This window comes from Sinohyriopsis cumingii, chromosome 12 (assembly GCF_028554795.1).
Source record: "Sinohyriopsis cumingii isolate HCF-2022 chromosome 12, ASM2855479v2, whole genome shotgun sequence".
Lineage (NCBI taxonomy): Eukaryota > Metazoa > Mollusca > Bivalvia > Unionida > Unionidae > Sinohyriopsis > Sinohyriopsis cumingii.
Genome location: NC_142972.1, coordinates 106,669,819 through 106,697,161, shown reverse-complemented (window position 1 = coordinate 106,697,161; position 27,343 = coordinate 106,669,819). Strand labels below are relative to the sequence as shown.

Sequence of the window (27,343 nt, the reverse complement as noted above, 5' to 3'; positions counted from 1 at the left end):
CAATCCTTTATTAAAGTAGTATTTACCTGACCTTTTGGAATATATCTAACGAATAAATCATTATTATGTTATAAAATGTCATTGTAGCCCTTCTACTTGGCAAAGATTCGGTTTTCGTGTTGCTTTGATACTATGTCAACTATCGCAAAAGTTTCATGCCGATGTATGGTGTAAACGTGATAGAGCTTGGAAATAAATATGTTAATGTATGTCTAAAATACCTTAAAAATTCGTACAATTTCAATATGTGTTTCAAGCGCCTTATAAGGACAGACATCTTCATGATGTATCTTTCAAGTATCTCACAAAAGTCATATCACTTTATGATGTGCATTTATATCACCCTACACAGTTATACCAACTGATCGTGTATGTTTATATGTATCATTACTAGGTTACGCTACTAACGTCATGTACCTTACAAAGTCATAACATTTAATTTACATGTAACTTTCAACGCAATACCGCTTCAATCAGTTATTATGTTTGGTATCACAAAGTTATGGCTGCTAGAATCACTTCTGATGCTGCAATTATTGACGACGATGACGATGATTATATTGTACAGAACGTTATATTGTATCGCTGCCATGCAACATCACTATTTGTTCTCTTTATATCTAACTGATATACCAACTGACTGAGTGACTTACTTCGGGTACTGCCATTGAAGACTGTGTAAATGGATGCCAACTAATCCTCACAATCTGCGATAAATTAATATATTATATTATGGACAGAGAAATAGCTATTTGTCCATATGTTATACCACAATAAATGATTTTTGTGTCATGAAAACAAATGTAAGTTTACTATGGCAATTAAAACAAAACATATTTTGCAGAATATTTTGGTAATTTCATGTAAGTCAATTCTTAAATATTACTTTTACATCTCATTTCATAATGTCCTATATATAGCAAAATAAGTAGAAAAGGGACCAATGTGTTAACATTGTTTACTTATTTTAAGACAAGTCTTAACAAGAATAGGACTTTCTACACTTGTCATGGATTCCTTTAATAACAGTATTTGCTGATACTGCTAAAATGATTTTTCATTGGAAACGTTCAAGGAATATGGGTATAGTAAAGTGTAAAAGCAGCATGTGCCACACAATTCCAAACGTTAATTTTTATCCAGTCCAGAGAGGGGGGGGGGAGAGAGGGAAAAAGATTGAGAGAATTGTAACTTGCCTCACCAACGCCGTTCACCTCAATATGTTTTCGTTCATGGACCATGTATATTGGATGTTCTCTGAAAAAGATTGGATTCAAACTGCAAAGCAGTGTTATAAATATACTTAACGCTTATGATAAGAGAAGCATAAACTATGGGCCATAAAAAAAATCCTCGGGAAATGAGAGAGTAGTGCATATTATCACCAACTTTCATAATTCTAGATAGTATAGCGTCTACAGGCAAACACCCACTTGGCATTTAACTAAAAGTAAACTCTTAGCCTAAGCCATCAAAATATGAATGTAGGTCACAGTGACAGAGTCAGTGTTAAATATGGGCCGTGAATTAAATGCACAGTGACCTGCTTTAGGGCTTAGTCTTCAAATAGACGGATCCCATTACACGGTTGGATAGTGCTATATATACCAGCATGTACACATGATGCAACAAGGCATATTTGGTTATGGGCTAAACACAAAAACATAAGCTTAACCAGTAAAATGCTATCTACATTTTTGTATGTAAGGGTGTGGCACTAACAGATGCAATCAGTCGTCATGTTGGACTATTCTAAGATAACAGAGAGTAAAACAGACTATAAAAAAAACATAAGGTAACCAAAGTCAGTGAAGCGTAAGTATTGAAAACATTGACCAAATTTTATAAAGAGTTCGTGGCAATTATATAATGCATCTCCCTAAAACGTTTCCTCCTTGTACGTAAAACAGAATCTTTTGCAGAGTGCAAACGGTATATTTAGTCAAAACCTATATGCACAAACTTAACCTAAACAAGTAAAATGTTGTATGCTAGTGACATTGACCTTCTTGTTGCAATGGTGTCGTACTAAGATAGCTGCATACTATCATCTTGCTTGATATTTTTAACAAGAATAGAACATGATAAAAAGAATTAAAATGCAACGAAGTTTAGAGAAGTCAGTGAGGAGTCAAACATTGTTAACGGTGACTTACCTTTGTTATGCGGGTGTGATACGGGAGGGAGGGATCATATATGCATCTTATATATTACCTACTCCAGTGCGCGCGATGCAACAAATTGTGAGGATGCGTTCGTCAACAATGTTTATAGCAGATACTCCCCGGGCCATCTGCCAGACGCATCCGCACATTGACAAAAAGTCTCAGACCGCTAACAATAAATTAAAAAATTAAAATTCTGATAACAATGATTGCAAAATGTAAGTGTCAATGGCACCTTGTTTTGGAAGACACAAAATTATAGACATCATTGTGGCAACACATTATGTTGGATACGTGCTGACAGAGTTAGAGAAGGTGGCGGTCGTATTCCGTGTGAAGTATGTCACATTAGATTACGTAGGAAAACACCGCTGCGTGATCAATTTTGTGGCCGAACAGTTTGATGAGCAATGTGGTCTAAGCGTTCAAAGTTTTATCGCAACGAAATATCTCCAGACATTTCCTATTAGATTTCTCTCTCTCTCTCTCTCTCTCTCTCTCTCTCTCTCTCTCATGGCTAACTTAATGGCCCACGCGCGTATAGTTGAATGAATGCATGTGCGACATGTTATATATACAATCTAATCCAAAAGCAAAGGCAGCGATATTTTCCAAGGGCAGACACAATAACACTAACGTCACATATCTAGCAAAACGATGCACACAGAACTCCATCGTCAATATCCTATTTATTTTTAACGGGGCAGACTCGCACAAGCTCAGAATTATTGATGTCACATGGTGTTCTGGCCTCATTTATTTTATAACCCGTTTTAAAAATTTCTTTTGACGAATACAACCGGACACTTATAGTCAATCACATGGGTTGGTAACCATTTCGATGTCAGTGCAATATTGGATTGTATGCATTAAGGTACAAAAGCACTGTGTAGGTGACACGCTGCCGGTCAGATATATTGGAGAGATCGTCAATATACTGATTCCCTTTTCCTTTTTAAACTTTTCTCCTACGGCCCTGCGGATAGATTCAACTATTCGTCCAAGTTTATTTTTTTTCATGTGGGACGATAAAAGATTTGAGAATATATGACCTAAATTCCATGATACTTCTGTACTCGAACTGTAATCATGGGTGGCGTCGTTTACGTATTCGCTCTACTTCATTTTTTTAATACATATGTTACATTCACAATTTTTTGGAAGAATTGTGATTTTCTATTTGAAAGTTAGAGTTTCACTGCTTATCAGTTCTTATCAGTTCTATATTTTTGCATCCATTTTTTATAATATTTATTTTCTTTACTTGTAAATACACAGGACGCTTGTGCATTGGAGTGTGCAATAATAATAATGTCACGAAAACAACGACTAGCGGAAAAACGTTACAACAATATTTGCTAGCGCGTGATACAGTCAAACAACAATTACAATCGCGTCACTCAACCAAGGACGATCTCAGTGCGGGATTCGAACAAACATTTCACCTTTTCATTAAGCCAACGAAAAACTAGCGCGTCTCCCGGGGGGTCATTTGAGCAATCCGAGGTGCCACAACAAAGATAAGAGGGCCAAAAGCAACGATTACCCTGTATGGCAATAATTTGCATACGCAGTATGGTTTTGAGAAATGTAAATATAAGCGCGTACAGAATCAATCTCCATCTGAAAAAGCCAACTAAAGATAGTGGTTTCCGGATGACTTTATGAGACAAACTGATCGATTATAAACCTCGAGAGAAGGTTACACGCGGGCAACACTTCCCACAATATCATTAACGATGCAGCAGCAATATTTTAGGGGTACTAGTTCCATGTGTACGCCGCGCTGATCAACGAGCTAATAAGTGACGTGTACAGGGACTGCGGCGATTCATCGCCTCAATTACACACGTGTCAGCAATATAATGGATTTCACAGCTGGAGTAATTTGACGACTCGATAGAATAATTGAACATATCACTCCTAATACCACAATGATGGTGTTGATGTTTTGTTTCCTTCCGGAATCATGGATGCCTAGTAACCAACTTGAGATATCGGTGGCTCAACTTCTTGTGTATTACAGTTAGTTCACCATAATAATGGCACCAATTGGTGGTCTACCAACCAATTACACACTACTTTTTTCCTCACGGCGCTTACGAGATCGATGAAATGAGTGCTGAATTTCCACGTTATATAAGCGCGATACCTTGTCATGATTCTAAAATCGCAGTTACCGTTCACGATCTCATAATAAGCTCCTTGATTGAAATATCCACTGAGGGTACCTCGTAGACGTAGGAGCGTCTTTAATGAAGACCGTACTCGGGTGGCCATCAGGCACGACTGGGGAACAAAAAGTGGTTACTTTTCCAGTTCGCGATGCATGTCATATAGCTCCTATAATTGCGTGCATCACATTGACGATCGAGATAAATATCACTTGCGACGCCGTCGATCTAAACGTTAGCCGCCTGAAATAAGTTTTGTATATCTTTTGTGAATAAATCTCCACGCCAATTAACCACATTCCTACCCACACAGGCAGTGTTGATGAGGCGTCACAATAATATTCATTCTCGTATGAGATTTACACTGGCAGATCAAGAGGGGAGAAACGCTTGCCGTTAGTTTGTATAACAGGGGTATGGAGTTATAGTTAGTGGCAAGCGACAAAATAAACAATATCGATCTTACACGCGCACGCATTTACCTCTTCAAGGTCGTAAAATCACGCTTCTCTGTGCACCGAGTTTATTACCGATATGGACTTAGCGATGTTATTCAGGGGTTAATTAGCAACATTTTCACACGGCTGGTGAACATAGGATTTCGCTGGCTAACAAAACAAATGTCAGAAGACAATTGTGGTTCTCCGGGGTAATCCAGTGGGATCTCAGCGATAAAAGTCATATAATCGAGACTGGTTTCTAGAAGGATAAACCATTAGTTGTCGCATGTCTTCTATGGCGGAAGACATGATCGCAAGAGTCAGTTAAACCATCAATGCCACCTCAGCCGAGCGAGTAAATAATTTGATAATGCCATACCGTAATATAACGGCGAATCTTGTTTGCAGGCAGCGTGGCTCAAACAACTAAGTTTCATCCACTTTGATACAAAATGTTCAAACTTGTATCAGAACCTGCATTTGACATGGACACATCGGCGTTAAGGGATGAACAAGTGTGCTATTATCAATATTATTTTATGTTGCATGTGAGTGAAACGATCGGTCGCCAAAAACAACTAGAGAGTAACACTGCCATTATCAAACACATAAGTCTTGGGGGAGCAAAATAAACTAGGGGTAACCTAGCGACAGATGCGTCATTTCAATGAGGCACACAAATCTTGTCGTGGAATGGAAATAACGCTGTCTGCGTCTGATGTCGCCGCTCTGTCACAAATCCTCTTTCTCCCAACAATATCAGCAGTGCTGGCCGCTGAAAAGTCTCAGCCATTCCCATTGCACCAGCCGCTGTAAAATCCGCTACCCTTTGCGCTGCAGGATATGTAGACACTAAAATAGCACCAAATCTTGCAACGGCACGTTGATCAGGGGCACACAAAATAGGCCGCTCAGTGGAAGCGAAACACCTCTCTGGGTAGCAACGCTGACATCACAAAACCGCGATGATTTCCTCCTATAGGTGGGAAGAAGCTATAGAGGCACTTATTGTGGTGACAGACAATTCCAATCTGGTGATTGCGTTGCACAAAGATATGGCACGGTTATTTTTAGAACGTAACCAGTATGGGTAATTAAACATTGCTGTAATAAAAATATGAACACAGACATTTTTGGATGATCGTTGTGCGTTGAGACGGCATACAAGCCGCGTTCGTGGACACATACAAATTTGCCACATGAGACGACTTAGCCACGCTAGTGGACTATACTAAGGTAGATATTAAAGAAGTTGTGGTGCATCAAAATCAGTTTGGTCAGATTAAAACTAACATTATTAAAGTGACTGATAGTGCTAAAATAGCAAGACCGTCAAAATCAATGAGACAAGTGTAAAAAGAGATAATGGAATGGCATGTGCGCTGATCGCAAATGAAGAACGAAGTCGTTTTTCACCAGAGACAATACGGTGTGAACTCAGCATGAACAATACTAAAGTTGTTCCTGTGCGAGACCCAGAAAAAGACCGAGACAAACGATACGCGAACTTGCGAAATTAAGCATGTAAAGGCGTTTAAACTTTCATGTACAAATGTCCAGGAAGACTCTAAAGTCTAAAACAATCGATGAATTTTGTGAAAACCAAATCTTGTCAAAACAAAACTGGATGTTGTCGTTACGAAACTAACTGCGCTGGATAATGTTTAAATGTTACACTCTAAAATAGAAATTACCAAAGCCTGTAACCACACGCCCCCAGTCAGGTTGGGCGTCTTTGACAAATCATCCAATGATTTCCACGACGCCAAAAAAACCATCGATGAAAATTTTGGAATGTCCAGTCATATTCCCATGAAACTTGCCGATATTGCTGAAAAACCAACCATGCTGCAGGATTACAAAAAATCGTTACATGCCGATTTGAAGCTCTGACAAAGTATGAAATCAGTCACGTTTTGGGGTGAGGTTGGTGAAATCCACATTCGTGAGTTTAAACACGGTGATTGGTAATGTAGAGGCAGATCCCAGAGAAATCTCTATACTAAGGCGTTTATACAGGCTCGAATGATTATTATTTTAATAAATCTGCTATCTGGTTTAGTGGCAAACCACTAACTCATCAAATAACTATGCTTGTGACAGGCTCGATTCGGCCATAAAAATGTTGAATGATGTAATCGCCGACCTGCAGCCGACCATTGCGTTAATCAATACTCTTAAATCTGACTGTGAGCAAAGAATTCCAACATTTGTTTTTTTTTTGCAGCCGGGACATGAATGAGAATAAGACGAGACGAGGAGTGTCACTGTTTACCTGTATCTCATCGTATTTTAAACATATTGTCTCGATGTTAATGGTTCTATGTGAGTTATTGTTTCCAATGATTTAAAAAAGGAGATAGTAAAGAACAGATATGCATACCTTGAGACTGCAGATACAGATGTCATATAAAGCTGTTGTACAGATTGTTTTAAGGCCAAATTGTTCATTGACTACTTCTCAAGGAAATTATCTGTGTCGGGTAATGATTACTACCGGTCAGTACATTCCTCAAAGTTGACTTTCAGTTACTATCTACAACAATCTAATCACGACCGTCGCCATATTAATAGACAACAAAATATCCGCGTTCGTGACTTGAACCCGCGATGTATTTCTACAATGTCATCCATTTAACAATCTCACCACTGACAAAGTAAAAACTAAAAAACAGGCACTAATATATAAAGTTAACGTCGCTTTTGATGAATGAGTAATACATTCCGCTGACACAATCCAACATACAAGGGAAATTGATTTCCTTTCGAATGTTCATTGTCTGTAAAAGTGAGTTATATTTCCATATCGCGAGCGATCAAGGTCTCCTAAGCCTGGCTGAGGTAAATTCAGTTCCTTCGGCATGATTTCGTCCTTGAGATTACAGACATGTGAAATTTATACTGAAAGACCGGACTTTACCAGCGAGATTATTGATGTAATCTTCAGCCAGTGTATTTTAGGCTGACGCGTAATAATCAATAATGCTTCTCAAGGATGAACGTGGAGGATCAATAACACTGCAATCGTGATATTTTATCATGGCTGATATAATCATCACATTTTTTCTCGACGTGCATGTGTCAGACTTACCAGCGAACCCGTGGGTATATCCGGTATAAGATTATAGCCGAATACATCACCACTATTTTTCATGCGCTTGCAACCGTGGGTAGGTAATAAGTAAGATACTGAGATATCCCCATCCCACCTTCCTAATGCTGCTACATAGTAAGATGCATGCCCTCACCAATTTTCATGATCCCATATACAAAATTTTGTATAAAGTGTAACTTGAGCTAAAGGTTAAAACTTAGTAAGAATAAAGAGCTAATATTTGTGCATGTACTAATTCAACTCTTTAAGTCACCTCCAAGTAAACATTCCAAATCTTTGTCGAGTGCCTTGCAAGGAAGATTGGTGGAGATTCTATGAGGCTTTGCATGTGAAATATGTGCGAAAAAGACAACGTGTTGTACACTCACTCTTTATTTCGAGAATATGGGCCTAAATTATCAGGTAAAAAAGAATACTGACCTGTCTAAATGAATCTTCGAAAATATGACTGGGATTCTAGTAAGTACTTCGAATTCATCGGGGTATCGCTTCCGGAAGTCCTCGGCAACATGAAGTAAATCGACAAAGGTTGAATCTCCTCCCTTCACAGTGTCGTCAAATCTGTCGCCATACAACCAAGAGGAGACAGGTGAAACCAATATATATATATATATATATATATATATATATATATATATATATATATATATATATATATATATATAATGAATAATTATACATTTGCATTTAATATTTTATTTATTATCTTTGTTCACTTGGGTTCCCAAGAAAACAGCACCCTAAATTTCTTTATAAGAGACTCGCGAAAGCGCATCATATTGGTTTGATGAAAGAACAAGCAAACCAAAACTTCACCAAACTAACACTTGCTAACAACAAACCAAAACTAGACACCAAGAGTACCCAAATATTGTGAGCAAGTGCAATGATTTGTAGCAGATAATCATTCAGCATGTGATCATCTTAAAAGTACTGTGAGTAATTGTCAGCACGTCACATGGGTAAAACTGGCACCATGCTCTATTTTAAGAGCCACACCACTTAAGTCATTAAAAACTCTTTCAAATGATACACTAATGTCAGTCACACCACATTTCTTTCCAGAATAACACTCACAAGTAATGCAAAGTTGGAACATGCATTCTTATGAAAGTTACGTTACGTTAACTGTCATCTACATGAAGTTAATAATTTTCAGATTCAAATTCAAACAACTGGGTATTAGAAAAGCTCTGAAAATGTTTGTTACCTTTTTAGTTTCTTTAAACCTGTGCATACAGTTAATACTAATCGAGAGACAAAATAACGTTCTATAACATGATTGGCATAGCAAAACATGTTTCTAGGAAAATATTTACCTATTCATAATACCTAAGGAGTCATCACTCAGTTTTCACTAAGATATGTACACGATGGAACTAGGTGAAATACCAAACTCCCTTCCTTTCTCACTCCAGTCCTGGACCCAAAAGATTGGGCAGTCGACGCTCCATCACTATATTGGAACAACCTCCCATAAATCTGATTCTAAAAGTGATATAGAAAGCAAGAGAAGTAGTCTATCGCCTCATCCTCGTTGCTCCACTCAGATAGGATCGGTCGTGGATCAATGCCTTCATCAATCCTGCATCGGAACCTCCTAAAACTTAGATTCCTCTCATGTGCTCAAACAACCACGACGACAGGTGTTTAATGACCGCCCAGAGGTGCTGAGTTTGAATTTTAGTGGAAGGACACATTTATTTACATGACTGAGACAATAATAGGTCCGAGTCTGCTATTTGTCTTCCTGACCAGAAACAAAAACACCATAAAAGTAAAACCCGCCCAATGTTCGATATGATGGTACCTCAGAAAAGTGTAGCACACGTATCTTTTCGCCAATCGCAAATCATAACTGTGGAAATACCGTTGGCAAACTTTGTTTAGCGGCTCCGTTCAGTACCCTGACCATTATTGAGACCAATTCCCATAAATGCCTGAGGTATTCGTTGTGAGAGGAAAGCAACACTGTTTCGCGTGTTGGAAAATAGCCACAGAGACCAAAAATGTCCAAGAGAGAAGACAAGGCAACGATATAGCGCACTAACTGAGTGTTATCAAAGGCCATCCGATGAATATGTATGGGGTATCGCTTTGTCACCCTCAGAGCAGCGATATCACTGCCGATGGCTGCAGTTTCCAAAGGAAATACTGATGTATTGCCACTACAGAGCCGTCCACCAACTAATGATGAAGTCAGGTAAGAATGCCTGTAAATTTCCCGGAATGTAAAAGTAAATACGTGGAAACTTCAGTTTCGTCATAAAATAAACAAACGATGTTCCTCTGGTGATGGAGCAGGAGAGGAAAGCTAGAATACTGGGAAGTCAAAGGCGTGAAACGCCCTCAATGGATGTTCGGAGGGCTGAATCATCCCGTAACATCCAGTAGCATGAGCTGAAGCTAAAATCGCATGTAATGCATGCAGCTGGCAAAGAGTGACGAGGTCTGCCGCTGAAGTCCAGAATTAAAAACTGACTTTGAGACAATCGCTGAATAAAGAGTCTCCTCTCCTGGCATAGTTTATAGAATTTGAGAACTGATTTCTTTTGAAGCTTGAGGAACTACTCAAATCATAGTGTCGAATTAGGGTATCGAGGCGGTATGTGGGTTAGACCTGTCTCTAGGCCGAACCTATCTAGTAAAGTCGCATAGGTTACCCATGCGAGTGACTAAGTTCTCTATACATATGATGGAATACTTATGAAACATGGGCAAGGCACGACTGAGTAAAACATGTATATAAAGCTGACCTGTACCTGTCCGACCAAAACCGAATGCAATGCAGAAATATACGCAAGTGCCAACATTACGCACAAAAAAAATCACATAAAATAGAACTGAGGTAAAGTTATAGATATGCAGAAAGTAGATGCGGTAATATCCATTTTGAGGAAAGTACCTGTAAGGGAAATGGTTCACAGACCGCATGTGCAAATAAAATCATTGAAGTTGGCGACAGGACGCTACGAATGACTTAGAAGAGGAATGCACCAGTATGTACCATATCGTAATGGAATTACTCATATAAAAGAAGTTTTTATAAGTGTTAAAGTCTAGCACGTATAAAATAATTACAGCCAAACCTGCATGTGAAGTCGCGTAGGCTGCCCATTTAAGTTCCTAAATGTGTGACGACTACAAAGTGTTAGGAAACTGGCAAAACTTTGTTGGCATAGGCAGAGACAAGTTGAAAATATAGATAGAGTATACGTTCCTTAGAGGTGGAAAAAAATCTCTCCAACTTTAAAAGGTATACCTTCCACCAAGTTTCTGGCTTTTGTGATCCCCTTTGTGACGAGCGCGTGCTTCTTGGCACTAGCGGAAGTAGTAACCGAGAGGTTGTTAGCCTTTGTTTCCAGTTCTTTCACCTAGCGGGCGATCACTCTGCCTGACCACCACATAGGTCGGCAGACAACATTTAGCTCTCTTTACCTGAAAGCTGTATCTGAGAGGGCTGGTAAAGCGAGGTAGTAGCAGTTATCTGAAGGTATTGTGATTTGGTAACATATTTATAGAAGAAATTGTAGTATTGCCAACAAATAGCACAGTGGCAAATTACTTTGTGACTTCAAAACGAGGCCCATTATCCAGTTTTACATGTTAATATTGTAGGAATATGTACCAAACATTTTAATCAGTATCTATACATATTTTTTTTACAGAGATTTAAAATCATACCTAACTGGACGCCGTTACCATCCGGCAACACATTGCTGTATGGATCGCTTGCAACGTAAATAGTAGGATCATCACAGGACTTGTGGTTTTGTTATAATTTCAGTTTGCATAATACACATGAGATATTCCGTTGAGGTAAAAGAGGCAATCCGGTCAAAACAACTTCGAAAGAAAGATTTGATTTCAAAGTCACTACAAAAATACGATTGGCGATGCAAGTTTTCACAGTCTGAATTAAATAAACCACACATAAAAATTAGCAGAACGTTAGGTTCCCTTATTATGCTGTTTAGTTTTGAAAAAATTTCTACTAATTTTAAATTTGTCATAGTTCCATAGATTTTGAATTTTTAGATATTTGAATATGATGTAATGATTAATTTTACAGTGCTGACCACCATGTATACATTAGCTACAGTGTATATATTAATAACAGTGTATAAATTAGCAATAGTGCATAAAATTCGTTACTGTTTCCTTGATTCGATAGCTTAATGTCATTCTAATCCTGTTAGTCAGAAGAAAAAGAAGAAAAATCCTTTCACGTCAATATCATTTTGTTTGCTATATCAATTTGTGTACGGATATTGTTAGATTGTATATAACTGTTAATATGATAGGACCAGGTTTTGAAACAGAATTGTAGCTGATATTATGACAAAAATATAATTTACACAGTGACGCTGAAGACTTGCTATTTTATGGATTTTATTAATTTCAGGTAGAAACTTCCCCTTGCGTTTTTTGACAGAATTGAATATCAGAATTATTTCTCAGAAAGAGCTGACAATTTTAGACGTTCCAAATTTTCACGTAGCATCAGTGAGACACAATTCAGCTTTATCATGTATTTATACATCTACCTCACATGCTTAGGAAAAAAAAAACGAAAGTCTTTCTGCAAAGACCGATTATCTGTGTAGATTTTTACATAGGCACATCCAAATCAAAAGTCCCCAATATATCAAAATTGACACTTTTAGTTGCACATTTCAAAACTAAATTACGATTGGTGCCTATTTTTTCTAATAACATAACATATTTAAAATTAGGAATGTGTGACCCAATGTACTAGAGCGGAATCATTGACGTTGATATGGACCGTTTTCATTCCGTCCTGTTCTCGCATTTCCGCAAGTGACTATAAATAATAGTTATGGTTTTTAGTAATAAATCGGTAACACTATTGATAAAAAGATACATTTCATATTATAGTGCTGACAAAAAGTCACTAAACGGAGAATCTCTCTTACCGAATACAGTGCAGAAACTGTATCCCCGGTGCCGCATCTAGGTATAGGTAGTCCATGTGAAGAGGCAGTTTCACTGAGGAGTAAGCGACATGGGAAGGTCTGCATTCCTGAACAACATCAAAAACCTAGGAACAAGAGAACAAGAGAAGTCACCTCTTAGAATCACCATTTGCACGGTATCCCGTTTGGATTAAAAATTAACACATGCTATACAAAATATTTTCCGGCCATCATGCTTTCGTTTTTATCTAATGGAAAAGGAAAGATATATTTTTTGCCTATCAATATCTAACTGTTTTCTGAAATGTATCATAATAGGCCTACCAAACATCTTAAAATGAATAGTCCCTAGAATATATACGTCACCACAATGGGAAAGAGTTAGTGATCATTTTGATTAATCATATTCTCATCGCTAGAAACAACCGGCGAAAATCTGCTACGCTCTTATCTCTCCCGTGGCTGCCCGCGATATGACCTCCTCGTTTCCAGTCAATATGTGTAAAACAAAACTAGGCCATCAACGAGTCAGTAAAGTAAGATAATAAATAATATTAATTACTAGAAGTAACCTATAATCGATTGTGTCTGTATCTAAGCTGAATATTTTTCTTTGTTTGTTGAACAGAGTTTAACCTCTGCAACCTTGGTAAAACTATATTTTTCCAAGAATTGTATGCAATTGTGACACTTACGTCACCATAACTCGTCCTCTGTACGGGAGCAATTTTCTCCACAATCTGAAGGAAAAAGATAAGAAAAATCGAATAAAATAATAGTTTTAAAGCTAGATTCATTAATGATGAAAACTTAAGGAGAAACCCGCCCGCCTATTTATTCGTAATGAATTTAAACATTAGCGTCATACTGATGGGGGAAAATAATTCCATATTCAGGCAGTAAGTTACCCAAATTATTCAGAAGATAATGTATTTAATTGGAGAACGAGTAATATTTTTCTATAATATATAAATATTCCATTTGTCTCAGAGCCCAGGCAACGTATTGATAGTTACATAGCCTTTGTTACAGGGATTAAGATTTGTTGTATTTGCATCATGTAACGCAGTAAAGCTAAAGCTTATACATCATAGAACTAAAACTGAACTACTTTTATAACGTGTTTTACATGTTGCTTTATTTAACCGACTAGCCGAATTAGCTTAACGGTTAAAGATTACCTTGCACACAGCTAAGTTAGCGGTAAAAGCATCATAATCTGATGAGTTCAAGCTCTCATAGATAACGTGTTTCATTAGAGCACTGATTTAGGTATTCATGCGCACTCAGATGCGTTGACTGTGTGTGTAACGAATGGTACTAGATTCCGATTTACAATAAACGATACGTTTTCATATTATATTTTTTATGGTGGATGCTATTATTTGGAATAACGTGGTCTGTTGTAATATTTCGTACCTGTAGAATTGACCGTTTCTCTGTCGGAACACCTTTCATCAAACAAATTCCGTAATCACCGATGTAGCTGAGCCACCTTTGGTAAAATATAAAGAGACCTCTTAAAACGAATAAAAAATTATATTCGCATAATTTAATGTAATAGTTTACAACAGAAACACTTAATTTTATTTAAGTGCTTTTCGGTACTAAAGGCACACTGATATATGTAATTCTGTATTAATTTGTCCCATTATATTAAACTTGGTCGCAATTTATTACCGAGGAGAAAGTCGTTGGAAGTTTTGTTTGTTTGATCTGCTCTTCACATTCGACGAACATAAGAGAGTGCATGTACAACTCAAATGATTACGTTTCTAAACAACTTGTTTAATGTTACTGATTGGCTGAAACGTGCTGCATCCATTGGTAGAGTCCTCACTGCAACAAACCAGATAAGCGTTTCATAATAAATGAAAATTGTTGCTTCTAGATGTGTTCTCATACATTTAGACCTATTAAGTTGCGATCGTTAAAAAAACAAAAAAACAACATCTATATACATTGTTACGTGATCGAGACTGTGTTGATATAATTATGCAGATTTCATAAAAATTGTATAATGATGTTGTGCTACTGATAAGTTTTCATAATATAGGAAACTAAGTATATCAATTTGTCATAACCTCATAATCATACCAACAAATTGTAATCAGTAACTCGTCTCTCTGACGCAAAAAAACTTTGCCTTGATCGAGGATGCAGAAGAAATATATCCCAATGTCAGTAGCGCCTTAATAGTTACATATGTAGTAAGAAACCGATAAATCTATCTCGTGAACGTTAATCACCGTCATAATAAAAATTTCGTTGTTGGACAGATTTATTGACCTCATAGAGCAATATAACATGTATCTTGTGGGCAGCTTACTTGTATATACCCTTATCTGATGCAATCACTTCTTCATAGTTTACTTCAGGAATCGGATCCCCCTGAAAGAGACATAGCTTTAGCTCTGTCATTAACCGTGACACAAGTTATTCTTATAAAGGTCATTGAGGACAAATATATTTACTTACCATTTATATTCATTTTGAACCAGTTTGAAAATGAAAATAGTTCTGCAATGTTACTATATAAATTGTAATTGTGACAAGAAATCAATTGTGCGATGTAATTGCTAATTGACACCCATTAAATAATGGTAATCAAATCCTGATCAGAAATTTTGCAGACGCAAATATTCACCAGTTTTCAACCAAAAGAATACATTACTAGAATATGTTCTTAAAGATTATTTGCAAAACAAATGATTTAAAATATGTTCAGCTTGTTCCGTGAGCCGTTTCCAACAAATAATTCACTGATAATGAATAGCAGGTAAAACAAATAATCTCCAAATAAACGACAATAATTGTACACTGAGCCCCTACAGCAATGTCATATAAATTAGAGATATTTTATAAATGTCATATACATGGCCCTCTCGCCTCAAGGATTTAAACAATTTAAAGAAAATGATTGTGAAATTTGTGCATCCTGACAAATTGTACCGTCTAATAGAAAATGATGTCACGAAGTTACACATCTAAACGTAGCTGTACTTGTATTTGTACAATTCGCTCTTGTTTCTCTTTTTTTACCTCCTGCAGAAAGAGAGCTGTAGTCAAGCGATGTCGGGTTGCCAAAGCATCTGAGTCATATCTGTTGGCCCTAAGACTGGCCAGATCGATGGTGCCCACGTGACCTCCGGAACTCCATTTCAGCGATATGCTAAGGCCGTCATCTGCAGCAGAAAAAGGCCAATAAAATTGTTCGACCATCTGGACGAAAGATATCACGAGATATACCACGAATGTACTAGGCAGAGCATGTAGACTAAATTCTCTTTATACATATAAAAATTAAGAAATCTGATTCGAGCTGTTATCGCTTTCGTTTTGTTATCCTGAGACGGAATGCTTCCTTACTGAACTAATCAATATAAAATAGATTGGAGAAGAGGGACTCGTGGAAGTGGATAGAAACTTTTGGATGTTCGTATGAGTCAAACACTGTAGAGACAGAACTTTTAAATCCCTCAAAGCCCATTAAACCTTTAAATCAGGATAGATATGTAATCGGTATAGGTTTGGTGTCTGTCGTGTTATGATAGATGTCCCATGAAACACTGGTGGCAGAACGTTAATGAGTAAGACATCTTAATGTGTGATTGTGTGCTTGTGAATGAGAATGATAGGGGTTGGATTTTAGACACGGCAGAGAAATAATATGTAATAGTAATTAGGAGCAAACTAAAGAACAGAAGATATATGATGAAAGTACTTGTAGAAAGATGTTATGATCCGAATGTTTAGTTTTCCAGACATGATGGTACATGTACTAAACTGGAACGTAACTAATGTTCAGCTTACCGGATAATGAGGCCTTTTCCAGGACTGTATGGAAATCTATCTCTTCCACGTGAACGTGTTTCATATTGCTGGAGGCTTGAAAACACTCTGGACACTGACAGCTGAATCTCAGCCATAAGCTGTGGTACCTGAAATGCAACTGGTTGTGGGTGATCCTGAACTTCTAATTCCATATAAATATTGTCTTCAACTCGTAATAGGCTAGTTACTTGTTAACTCCTTCTAATAATCCAATGCCCATCTGACTAAACTCAATAATGCGGGATTTATTCGCTTGGATCTCGATGCATTTGTTGAGTTTTAATTCAGGATCAGCACTAACTGCCTAATATTTATACATTGTTAATGATTCCCAAGTTACCTTGGTCTCGCGTGCATCTGTCGTGTAATGCTTCTGCAAAAGTTTCTTGTTGTAAGTATGAAAAAAGCTGAACTTAAAAACGAAAATGCCAAATATTAGCCTCCTCCAATACATGGTCACCATTCTTCTGAATCCAGATGCTGTCATCTTCCGATCAACCAGAAATAAAAACGTGTTGTCCCATGGTCATCATGATATTGTATGTTTATAAAATATTTAGCTATCGTGTTAATGGGAACACATTTCATTATCTTACAGCTGTGATCGGTCTGGTGGAGGTCAATATGACATCATTCATAGTCTGAGCCAAAGCACCTCTATCAACGTAATTGCAACATACAATTTATATGAGAAAAGATTCTTCAGTCTGATATGAAACTTTGAGGGTATATGGTAAATAAGGTCGGAACCATAAGTATCAACTATGTAAGACTTTCAGTTCTTTTCATAACACTTCCGGATCCCCTGAAGTCTATAATTTTCTCTTAACATGTCAATAATATGCCGTTTAGAGTCTTTGGCATAATACTTTTCATCAAGAATTGCAATACAACAAGTACACGTTATTTAATTATTTCCGTTTGGCATGCAAGTATTACGACTTTATGGTCTTAAGTAACAGCAAAGAGTGAGAATTCTTGTATAATTCAACAAATACATTCTTTCCTAGAATACAAGTGGAAAATGAAAACAAAAGTAATTTAGGGTATTGCGAATTAAAGCATAAATATTCCTATAATTTCCAACAAGTGCTAATGATGAAAGGTCTGAAAATTTTTTAGTAGTATTCCCAAATAAATCCAACTCTATATGTGTGGATATGCCTAAGTACTAACATTGGTAATCTAAATATAAAGGTTTGTCAAATGTTTTAAAGTATTACATAAAAAGGGTAATAACACTTATATTGCTTTGGGTGTATGCTCTTGCACAGTCTTTCTTAAAAATATTGCCACATGTTACAGGTGAATTGCAGACATATGGTATTTTACTAATGCTGATACGCATAAGCTTGCTTTACCGTGATCTGACACCATCCATCCAAGTAATCACTAATTGGCGACCATCCTCTTCCAGGTTAGCGCTTACAACCTGTTGTTGCCTTGCTGTCACATTCTGAGTCGGCTGGAGCGACAAACGATGTACAATCATATCGCATGAATAAATGTTTTAATGTCTACAGTTTAGTATCATCAATATTTTATGAACATTTGAACAACATGGTATAATTCTGGGCCTATTGCTGTACTATGGGAGAAATGCATTACTTCTTCATAAAGTTGCATTCTTTTGCTTAAAAAATGTATTTATTTATTTAAAATGTCTTTCAAAACTATGCAGTTTAAATTAGTCTAAATATTTATTTTCCGATAGAAAAGAATTGATACCCAATGTTAACCTGCAAAGTAGAAATCGTCTTTTAATACACATAACACGTTTGATCACAAATTCACTATATATTACATGTATTGTTATTTAGCGACCACATTTGAGAAAGCCTGCCAGTAGCTTTTCGTGAGTAATTAGTTTACACCATGATTTTTCCGGGTTTTCACTCCGCCATATATATTGGTCACCATGTATAGCTTATCACGTGCTGAAATATGGCGTTATGTGATGTATTGTGATTTGGACTTTTAACGTAGCTTTAACAATTGTTCAGACATATCACAACGATGTCTGCAGTGTGGCAGTTTATAGTGATGTCTAGAAATTGGGCATCATGCCACAGACATGTAGCATGGTGTCCGACTCAATTATATTATCCTGACACCAGGCCGACCAGTCCTAACACTAACCTCTTAATGCTGAATGCAGAGCGAGGCAGCTGTTTGTACCATTTCTGTAAGTCTTTGGTATGACTCGGCCGGGGATAGAATCCACGACCTCCCGCATCCGAGGCGGACGCCATAACCACTAGGCCACCAGAGCGGTCGAAATATTGCGTTACGCCCACTACATCATAAACATAATGTATAGATACAATGACCTGCTTAACTAATAACCTAAATTACTGTTACATTGTAACTAATAATCTAAATTACTGTTACACTGTAAGTAATAATCTAAATTACTCTTATATTGTAACTAGATGGTATTTTGCTATTCCTAACCTCTCTATATTTCGATTGCCCAAATTTTGAGAACAAATATCCATTAATGGATAATAGAAAGGTAAGCTAAATAATAACCAAATTAAGCGATGTAAGATTCGTTACCATTGTATATAAGCGATATTAGATTCGTTACCATTGTATATAAGCGATGTTAGATTCGTTACCATTGTATATAATCTGATGTTATTAGCCTGGGAAGTTGGACCCTGCCAGCGTTGGATTAGTCGTTTGTGTTCATCTGAAATTAAATACATTAAATTTCAAAATTTGTATATTATTGCCAGTAGAAATTTGTATCAACGACTTTATGTCTTATAATAAAGTAATCCTTCATAAGTTATACGGTAAATATAATTGTAGTTTTACTCTACTGTGGGTGCTACAATAATATTAGACTTACGATACAATAATACAACCAATAATATTACTAACCTATATTTTCATCTACATTATCCCCTATATTTTTTCATATAATTCTCAGAGACAGTCAGAGTAAATTCAGATATTATAATTTCAGTCATTATTTGATCGTAAGTGTTTTCGTCTAAAGGTTTTGCTTGAGATGTTAATTGCGATTCTGCTGTCCAAAAATTAATTACTCATTTGCAGTATCCCGACATTATTGCAATATCCTTTCAATTAAATTAATAGGCACAACTCAAAACTCTTATCTATGATGGTGACCTGACTTCCTTATAATTGGCAGAATACAAGAACAAAATAGTATATATGTATATATATATATATATATATATATATATATATATATATATATATATATATATATATTGTTTTTGAGCAATTTGGAGTACATGCCTGTGTAGCTTTTGAACAACATTGACTACAAGCCTGTAAAGTGTTTTTTTCAGTACCACCGAGTACAAGCATGTGCAGCGTTTGAGCAAAATCTGGTACTATACTGGGTATCTTATAAGCTATATCGAATATAAACATGTGTAGCTCTTGAGCTGAATAATATCAATTTCGTTCAGGAGTTGTCAACTGACGTATTACATCAACAAACGTTTACAAAAACAACACGAATCATTTGATTACTGTGTTGATTGAAAATTACGTTTCGCCTACTGGATAAGTTATTCTTAAACTGTTCAAATTAACAGTCAATGTTAAATTGACCAGTGTGTAACAAACACAATTACAATACATATGTCAGTGAATACGTTTATGAAGAAAGTAAAGCGATATAACTGTCATACCCCAGTCGATGCGAACTCATGCATGACTTTAAAATAAGTTGGTATTTTCCATCTATCGTCGAAATGGCAACTGTGGTAACGGCAAGGGAACGATTGCCAAGTTTATATAAACAAATGCATTAGCCTATCTTGTGCTGAAAAATGTCGTTAAAACCTATGACAACAAACACTTCGTTGTAGTCGAATAGCTTCGATGGTGTCATCACATGTCATACAATGATACAATATTTGCTTTCTAGCAACCAGAGATATATCACTTCAATCAACGATCAGTACGACGTTTTATTTGAAATGTAAGATAATATATTATTTTATGATATACTTACAGCTAGCCAACGTGACCAACTGTCGTACATAAACACGGTGGAGATTTCTCGTTCTCTTAACGCACACCATTAAATGTCGAGATGTGCTGCTCACTGTGGCAAACATTTGCGTGAAGTCTATGCCAACTGGAACAATTAAGATTTTGATTCATTTTATAAGCACAGCATTGGCCAGTGTCCGCCGTCATCACCATTGCACGTGGAAATTGTGGGCGGAGTAATGGTTTTGCTCTCTACTTCCATTGTACCATCTATTATCACTACTACATACGTACATATGCTATCTGGTGAAATACCATGACCTCCAAGGATGCTCCCGATACCAGGTCAGGCACACATTGTCTAAGGTCTCACTGGACAGTTTATCTGGTGAATTCGCATCGGACAATGACCTATTGAAGACAAATGAGAATACGTTTACACTGAACATACAAATCAAAGCAAACTAATGACTTTTGTAGAAATCATACACGTGAGATTTTGACTGCGGCAAATCAGGTTATTTCTTGATGCAACTGGTGGCTTTTATACTGAACCAACGCTGCCACCAACCCCTAAATTTTACACTTATTTTTGACAGCAAAGAGAGTTTCGTGTGATTAGGCAGCTAAAAGAATCAGTATGTGCCTTATGCATGAATAAATTTCACTAGTACTATAACAAATTGCATGCTGTTTATCACCCCTCAGTCATCTAGATTTTTCGATTTTTACCTCTGTAGCAGACACGTTAATACATAACCCATGTCTGCTGTTCCTTTGCAGCCCAAGTTACGCATTTGATCTCCAATGCTCGTCTAACTGTCACAGACAGTCACCAACAAGCCAACCCATTTCCAAGCCTAACTCAAAGTAAATCAAAACCACATTACAGATTTAGCTTCTGTGTGAATTTACAAATGCTAGGCTTGAGATAATTAGGTTCATGCCTTCAACCTTAAAAGTTAGGGAGGTGTCACAATGCGAAACTAACCAATGAGACATACACGCTGATACCGGTTGAGAAATTCAAGATGGCGGAAAGTATACAAAATGCGATAGCATTAAAGGAATAGCAGACCTTTCTATCTTTTGCAAATTTACAATTTGTCAGATGCAGCCAAGCAAATAAATTTAACTAAGTGGTAGGTGGTGTCACTCTATAATACTTGCATCCACTGCACCTTTCGTGCTTAGCTGACTTTCTATACTATCACGGCGCCATATTGCGTACACTATGGACTAGTTTGTTTCCATCAGACAACAAAATGACGTATTTCATCTCATTCGGTAACTGCCGGAAAATTCTGTAAGTTACCATAATGATGAGAGTTTGGAGTTATATCCCTTTATAAACTTGAAAGGCAAATGTGTTGTCATTCTTTTCTTTTGCTTGATTCATCGTTGTAAATATCAGAAGCAGACGATATATGTATTTACATCTGTGATCGTGTACACACCCCTATCCCGAAAGTGGACTTGTCCAGGAACTGGAAATGGATCTCGAGCATATCTGTCTATTATATTCAAAAATTCCGTTAAGCACGAAACGCGCATATGATGACGGTGTTAAGGGCACTCTACTCACAGTCAGGTTAGAAATTATAAATCACTGATAGAATTGACCAAGTTCCTTGCACTTTTGATCACATTAAAGGTTTCCCTTATTGAAATCAAGACAAAGACAAACATTGTGTTTGATGCTGGCCACTTTCGTGACTTTGTACTGAACATGAATGATAATAGTGAAACAAATATTTTCTATGTATTTAGAACATAACATAAATATTTGGACAAAGTCTATAGAGTAAACGTGCTAAGAAATTGAACAATGAGACATAGAGTATAATACAAAAACGTTTTCAGGCTGCAACCGCCATAAACAGAAATACAGCAAATAGAGCTTGCTGCATTTCTGGCAGCCACAAAATGATGGGTGGGGGAAAGAACAAAAATGTCAAGCATTAAAGAAAAGAAACTATCAATGTTGATCAAAATTGAACCGATGGATTCTGTACCCCCGCGGCAATAGAGCACCCCCATACTTAACGGTGGTTAGGATATATCCAGCATGTATGTAGGATTGAGAAAAAACTAACTTTGAAACGGGTGCGCGTACTTCCTGAATGCGCTGGTGGTTTTCATGAGCTGATAGTGTACCCTCATACCCTCATACGCTCCTGGTGGTCGAAAAGGCAGGTGGACACAGATTAGTCCGGGTCGAGTGAATGATAACTTAGCAAAGCACGGTCGATGCCCAGGGGTCTAGGTCTGTGCAACGGAAGAGACCTGAAAGAGAAAGTAGCACACACGGCAGAATGGCGATCTTAGAAAAAGTGGCTTATGTGTTACAACGTTGAGATCCTTTTGCCTGACCTCATGTATTTCTTAAATGCATCTGATCTTCAGCGACCTAATTCACTTATTTGGTTGTCAGTGAAACCTTGTCTGGCCGAATCAGTGGCGGCGCCAATTCTGAAGCTATGGGACTTGAAATGGTTAGAGGCAAAGCCACAAAAGCAAATGGGATGTTCTATGTTCTGTACTAAATTCTACTCTGGAAACTGGTTGCCCATTTTGGTTCATAAAAAGCGGTCCTGTAGTAACCCCTGAGGGTTAGATATGCTTTTGAAAATGAGTCACCGGAAATGTCGCATGATTTTGTTGGGCAGCAACATGCAATGTATATGGTTGTCCCGAGTCGTGTTTGAAGTGTCGAAAAGTGATTGCAAGACGCTTGTGGGAAAAGTGACTTGAGATAATTGTATCAAATTATCATTCTGATGTGCAGTTGTTTGCATTGTAATCTCTCCTATTCTGAGAAAGAAAGGTATGGGAAGCCAATGTAAACATGGCCGAAAACATGGCAAGCCTGAAAAGGTCTGAGATGGTATGCGTCATAGAAACTGTAAGCTTATGGTTTGAATGAGTTTTTGAATAAGATGAAGAAGGGTCTGCGAAGCCGTTAAGTTTGTGCACATATCCAACTGCAGAAACATAAGTGGACATCGAAGATGCTGCAATTTTCTTGTTGATTAAGTGCGCTATGAGAAGGGGACAAATTGGTTATTGAAACGAGGAGAGAGAACTCTTTATATAGCGTCCAAGCCCACTTATATGTGTTTTGTGTAGCTGGGTGTAGGATGTATTAAAGCAAATGGTCAAGAGTACTCTCTAGGTGAGCAAGGTTGGAAGAAGCAGAATGCGATGAGGGTGAGTCCGCATAGGAAGCCATGGCGTGGAATCTCGAAACCTGTTGGCGAGAAATTGCATCGGCGAGTCTGTTAGGTATACCCGGTCTGTGTTTTGCCCTGAACAAGATATTTAATTTAAGGCAATATAATGCAAATTTACGAATGAAATTCATGATTGTTTTGTCCTTAAAGGATTGCTTATTTATGATTTCAACGAAGGCTTGATTGTCAGTGTGGAAATAGATACGTTTATTTGATAAGTTTTCTCCCCAGACCTCAAATACCAGAACGATGGGGTTGCATTCTAGAAGCGCTATATTTTGATATGCTCATGTCTGATCCCAAATGCCACAGAAATAGTGTGTGCCTAGAATCGCACCGTATCCGACTGAGGCAAAAGCATCTGCGCACAAGTCTAACATGTCGTAAGTCAGCCAAATTAAGGTAAGAATAAAGGTCCATCGTTAAAACTGGTTAAAAGGTTTTGCCGGCTGTTAAATCTTATTTTACTTCTTTTGTTAGTCTAATGTGGTGATGCGGTTTTGAGATTTCAATTGTCAAGTTGATTAGTCGCCTAAGAAAGCTCGTCCCGCAAAACTACTGCGCAAGCAAAGCTAAGAGTACCTATGATGGATTGGAACTCCTTGAGAGTAACTTTATTTCGAGCCAGATATAAATGTATGAGTTCACTACATTTTTCTAGTCTGTCCGTGGGAAGCGAACCTCCATTCTCAAGGAATCCATTTCGTATCCGAGGTACGTCATGGTTGTTGACAGTGCAAAGTGTTTATCCGCAGAAATAGGAACGCCGATGTCGGCACATACAGCCATGAAGCGATCTTGCTTATGCTGGCATTGGACACGAGTTGCAGCTATTATTACAAAATCGTCGAAAATATGTGTCATGTGTGTTATAGACAACTTTGTGTTCGCTATCTATTGAAGAGACTTGCTAAAGGTCTCAAATATCTGGTAACTGGAACTACAATCCATTGGTAAGCATTTGTCAAAATAGTACATATTCCGCCAAAAAAAGCCAAAAGAATGTTATTGCATGAGACAAATAGGAAGAATGCGGAAAGAATTTGATACGTCTGTTTTTACCATAAAACACTCCTTACCCAGCTGTTTTATACATGTGATGGCATTATCAATGGCTTCGTAATGTACTGCTGATTGTTGAGGTGGAATTGCATCGTTAACTGAATCGCCCAGTGGGAATGAAAGGTGATGAATTAGTCTGAAAGACCCATGCATTTTCTTTTCGACTAGACCCAGCGGCGAAATGTGTAAATTGGGCAATGGTTTTGTACGAGAAGGCCCTGCAAAGCGACCCGTTGAAAATTCTTTCTGTATTTGGGCATTAGTTTGAGCTGATTTCAGATTATTACATGCGTGTTTGCAATGTCCCCTTAAATCCCACATCAAAAAAATCATTTGAAAACCTAAAAGCAGGTATTCCATTGTGGTATGATCGAAATCATGGAGCTAATATTGCAAGCGGTAAATTATGACCTGGGTAGGCAAAGGATCAGCACTATTTGCCGACAGGTTTCTTGGTATTCGCGTTAGTGGTCCGAGGTTGTTCTGATCGTTGGAAACGAAAAAGCTGGTTGTTACGTCTCTGCAGTTGTTGGCTGTATTGTAGAAGTACCTTAAAGGGATGAAAAATTGGTTTGGAATAGCGAATTAATCAGTGTCCCCCTAAACAACTGAAGCACTTGTGCTGAAAATTCCATGAAAAGCAACCGCTTTTGTGGTAACTAAAACAAACTCCCTTCGGATTCTTAATGTTTGTAATTTTTGATGGATTGATTTTCGCGTAGTTGTTATGATCCGATTCTAGCACAGCCGTCATGTAGAGTTCTAGATGCTTGGTACTCCATTTAGCTTTCCCCTTTGCAATCAATTGTCTAAAGTTTTCATCATAGTACCTCCAATCAGCATGTCTCCTCTCAGGTTTAAGGACAGTTTGTATGTGGTGGGGAAGAGAGGTACTAACCAGGTGATATTTGTCACATAGGACACTGTGAACCTGCTCCAAGCAAGAATCCACTCTTTTATTATCACTTAGACTTTCCTAATTTTTGGGACAACGCTAAGTTCAGGACCAGTACTGTGCGTATCTAAATGAAATTTGAAACCCGCATTCTGCGAGTTACTCAGGAGGGAAGTAAAATCAATGTAAGAGCCCGCCCACATGTTTGCGTTAATTTTATCAGGGATTAGAGCGGATGGTGTGACCGACGAGCTTACAAATTGTTATTTTAAAAGCCCCCCCCCCCCCGGGAGAAACGATTTAGACAGCGTTACCTGTATCAGCAGTTGTACCTGTAAGTGAAGCCGTGGTTTGCAAAATGGCGAGGGAGACCATGGACGCTGCTTGTGTGTTGTCTGTGCTAGGGAGAGTTGAAGTTGAATCCCAGTTTGTGGAATATTTTCGGTGAACGGTCTGAGCATAGCTACCAGCTGATCAAATTTGTTATGTATCTCCTGTGTCACTTGAGTGGTGAGCCTGTCGGAGACCTCTTGGGTTATAACATTAAGAAGATAGGGATCCATCCAAGCTCCTTCAGATTTGGCGGCCGTTGGTGTTGACAATGGTGCCTTCTTTCTGGGCCTCTTCACCTCCTGTTGGATTTTGGACCTTGATGGTCTGGCTGTCTTCACTGTCATTTGCGACGCCGCCGCAGCTTTTTTTGTAGGGGGCATTCTGTAATGAGCGACACAAAAAATTAATAATTACATATATTTCAGTGTATTAGTACGCAGCAATCGTTGCAAATGTCTAACCCTTATTGTAATATTATGAACATCGCTGTTCACTTTAGTGAGATGAGACACGAACTTGGTAGTAGTAATAACGCAAATGATCATTATGAAAATTATGGATCATTGTTTTGAGGTGCGGAATACAACATAAAACCAGTTCCAAAAGAACAATTGCAGGTCAGTGGGCTTAAACGAGCTGGGCAAAACATAGCCCATTAACCTGGAGCGAAGTGGTAGAAGCAGAAAGCACAAATCACTAATCAAGTGTCAAGTAGTGAAGTGCGGAATCCAAGAACGTCAAGCATGAAAATCGTAGCAAACGTAAAACGTAAAGAACCAACTGGTAAACACACGTCAGTGATACGGCATCAACTGGTAATAATAAAATCCTGCGGTATTGAACCAACTGGTAAACACACAGGCCATAGATGCGGAATCAACTGGTAATCATATAATCCACTGGTACGGAACAAACTGGTAAACACATAGGCCAGTGATACGGAATCAACTGGTAATCATAACATCAAGTGGTGCGGAACCAACTGGTAATCACAAAGTCCAGTAGCACAGAACAAAGTAGGAAATGCACAGGCCAGTGATACGGAATCAAGTGGTAATCATAAATTCCCGTGGTACGGACCAACTGGGAAACAGAAGGCTACCATAAAATCCAGTGGTACGGAATAAGCTGGAAAACACAAGCTAGTGGTACGGAACCAATTGAAAGAAAACAA

The 27,343-nt window shown here is 37.7% G+C and overlaps 1 protein-coding gene across 1 annotated transcript; it reads right to left on the bottom strand.

Annotated features, from left to right (window-relative positions):
• Positions 1-620: 620 nt before the first annotated feature.
• LOC149787199 (gamma-butyrobetaine dioxygenase-like) lies at positions 621-25,449 on the bottom strand. The gene is made up of 13 exons (XM_089976065.1): positions 22,743-25,449; positions 20,666-21,057; positions 19,287-19,360; positions 18,027-18,130; positions 16,645-16,772; positions 15,874-16,016; positions 15,161-15,222; positions 14,251-14,326; positions 13,527-13,571; positions 12,832-12,956; positions 8,315-8,455; positions 1,197-1,257; positions 621-707 (listed from the first exon to the last, which is right to left on the bottom strand). The coding sequence occupies exons 2-13, from the start codon at positions 20,769-20,771 to the stop codon at positions 621-623; spliced, it is 1,152 nt and encodes a 383-aa protein (XP_089832191.1). The 5' UTR covers positions 20,772-21,057; positions 22,743-25,449.
• Positions 25,450-27,343: the final 1,894 nt, after the last annotated feature.

Excerpts from the sequence above, each read along its gene's own strand:
- LOC149787199 (XM_089976065.1), bottom strand. The coding sequence starts at position 20,771 with ATGTTTGCCACAGTGAGCAGCACATCTCGACATTTAATGGTGTGCGTT. Across the intron at positions 18,131-19,286 it reads ACATCAGATTATATACAATG|CCGACTCAGAATGTGACAGC; the intron begins GTAACGAATCTA and ends TTGTCGCTCCAG. Across the intron at positions 13,572-14,250 it reads AGAAACGGTCAATTCTACAG|ATTGTGGAGAAAATTGCTCC; the intron begins GTACGAAATATT and ends TTTTTCCTTCAG.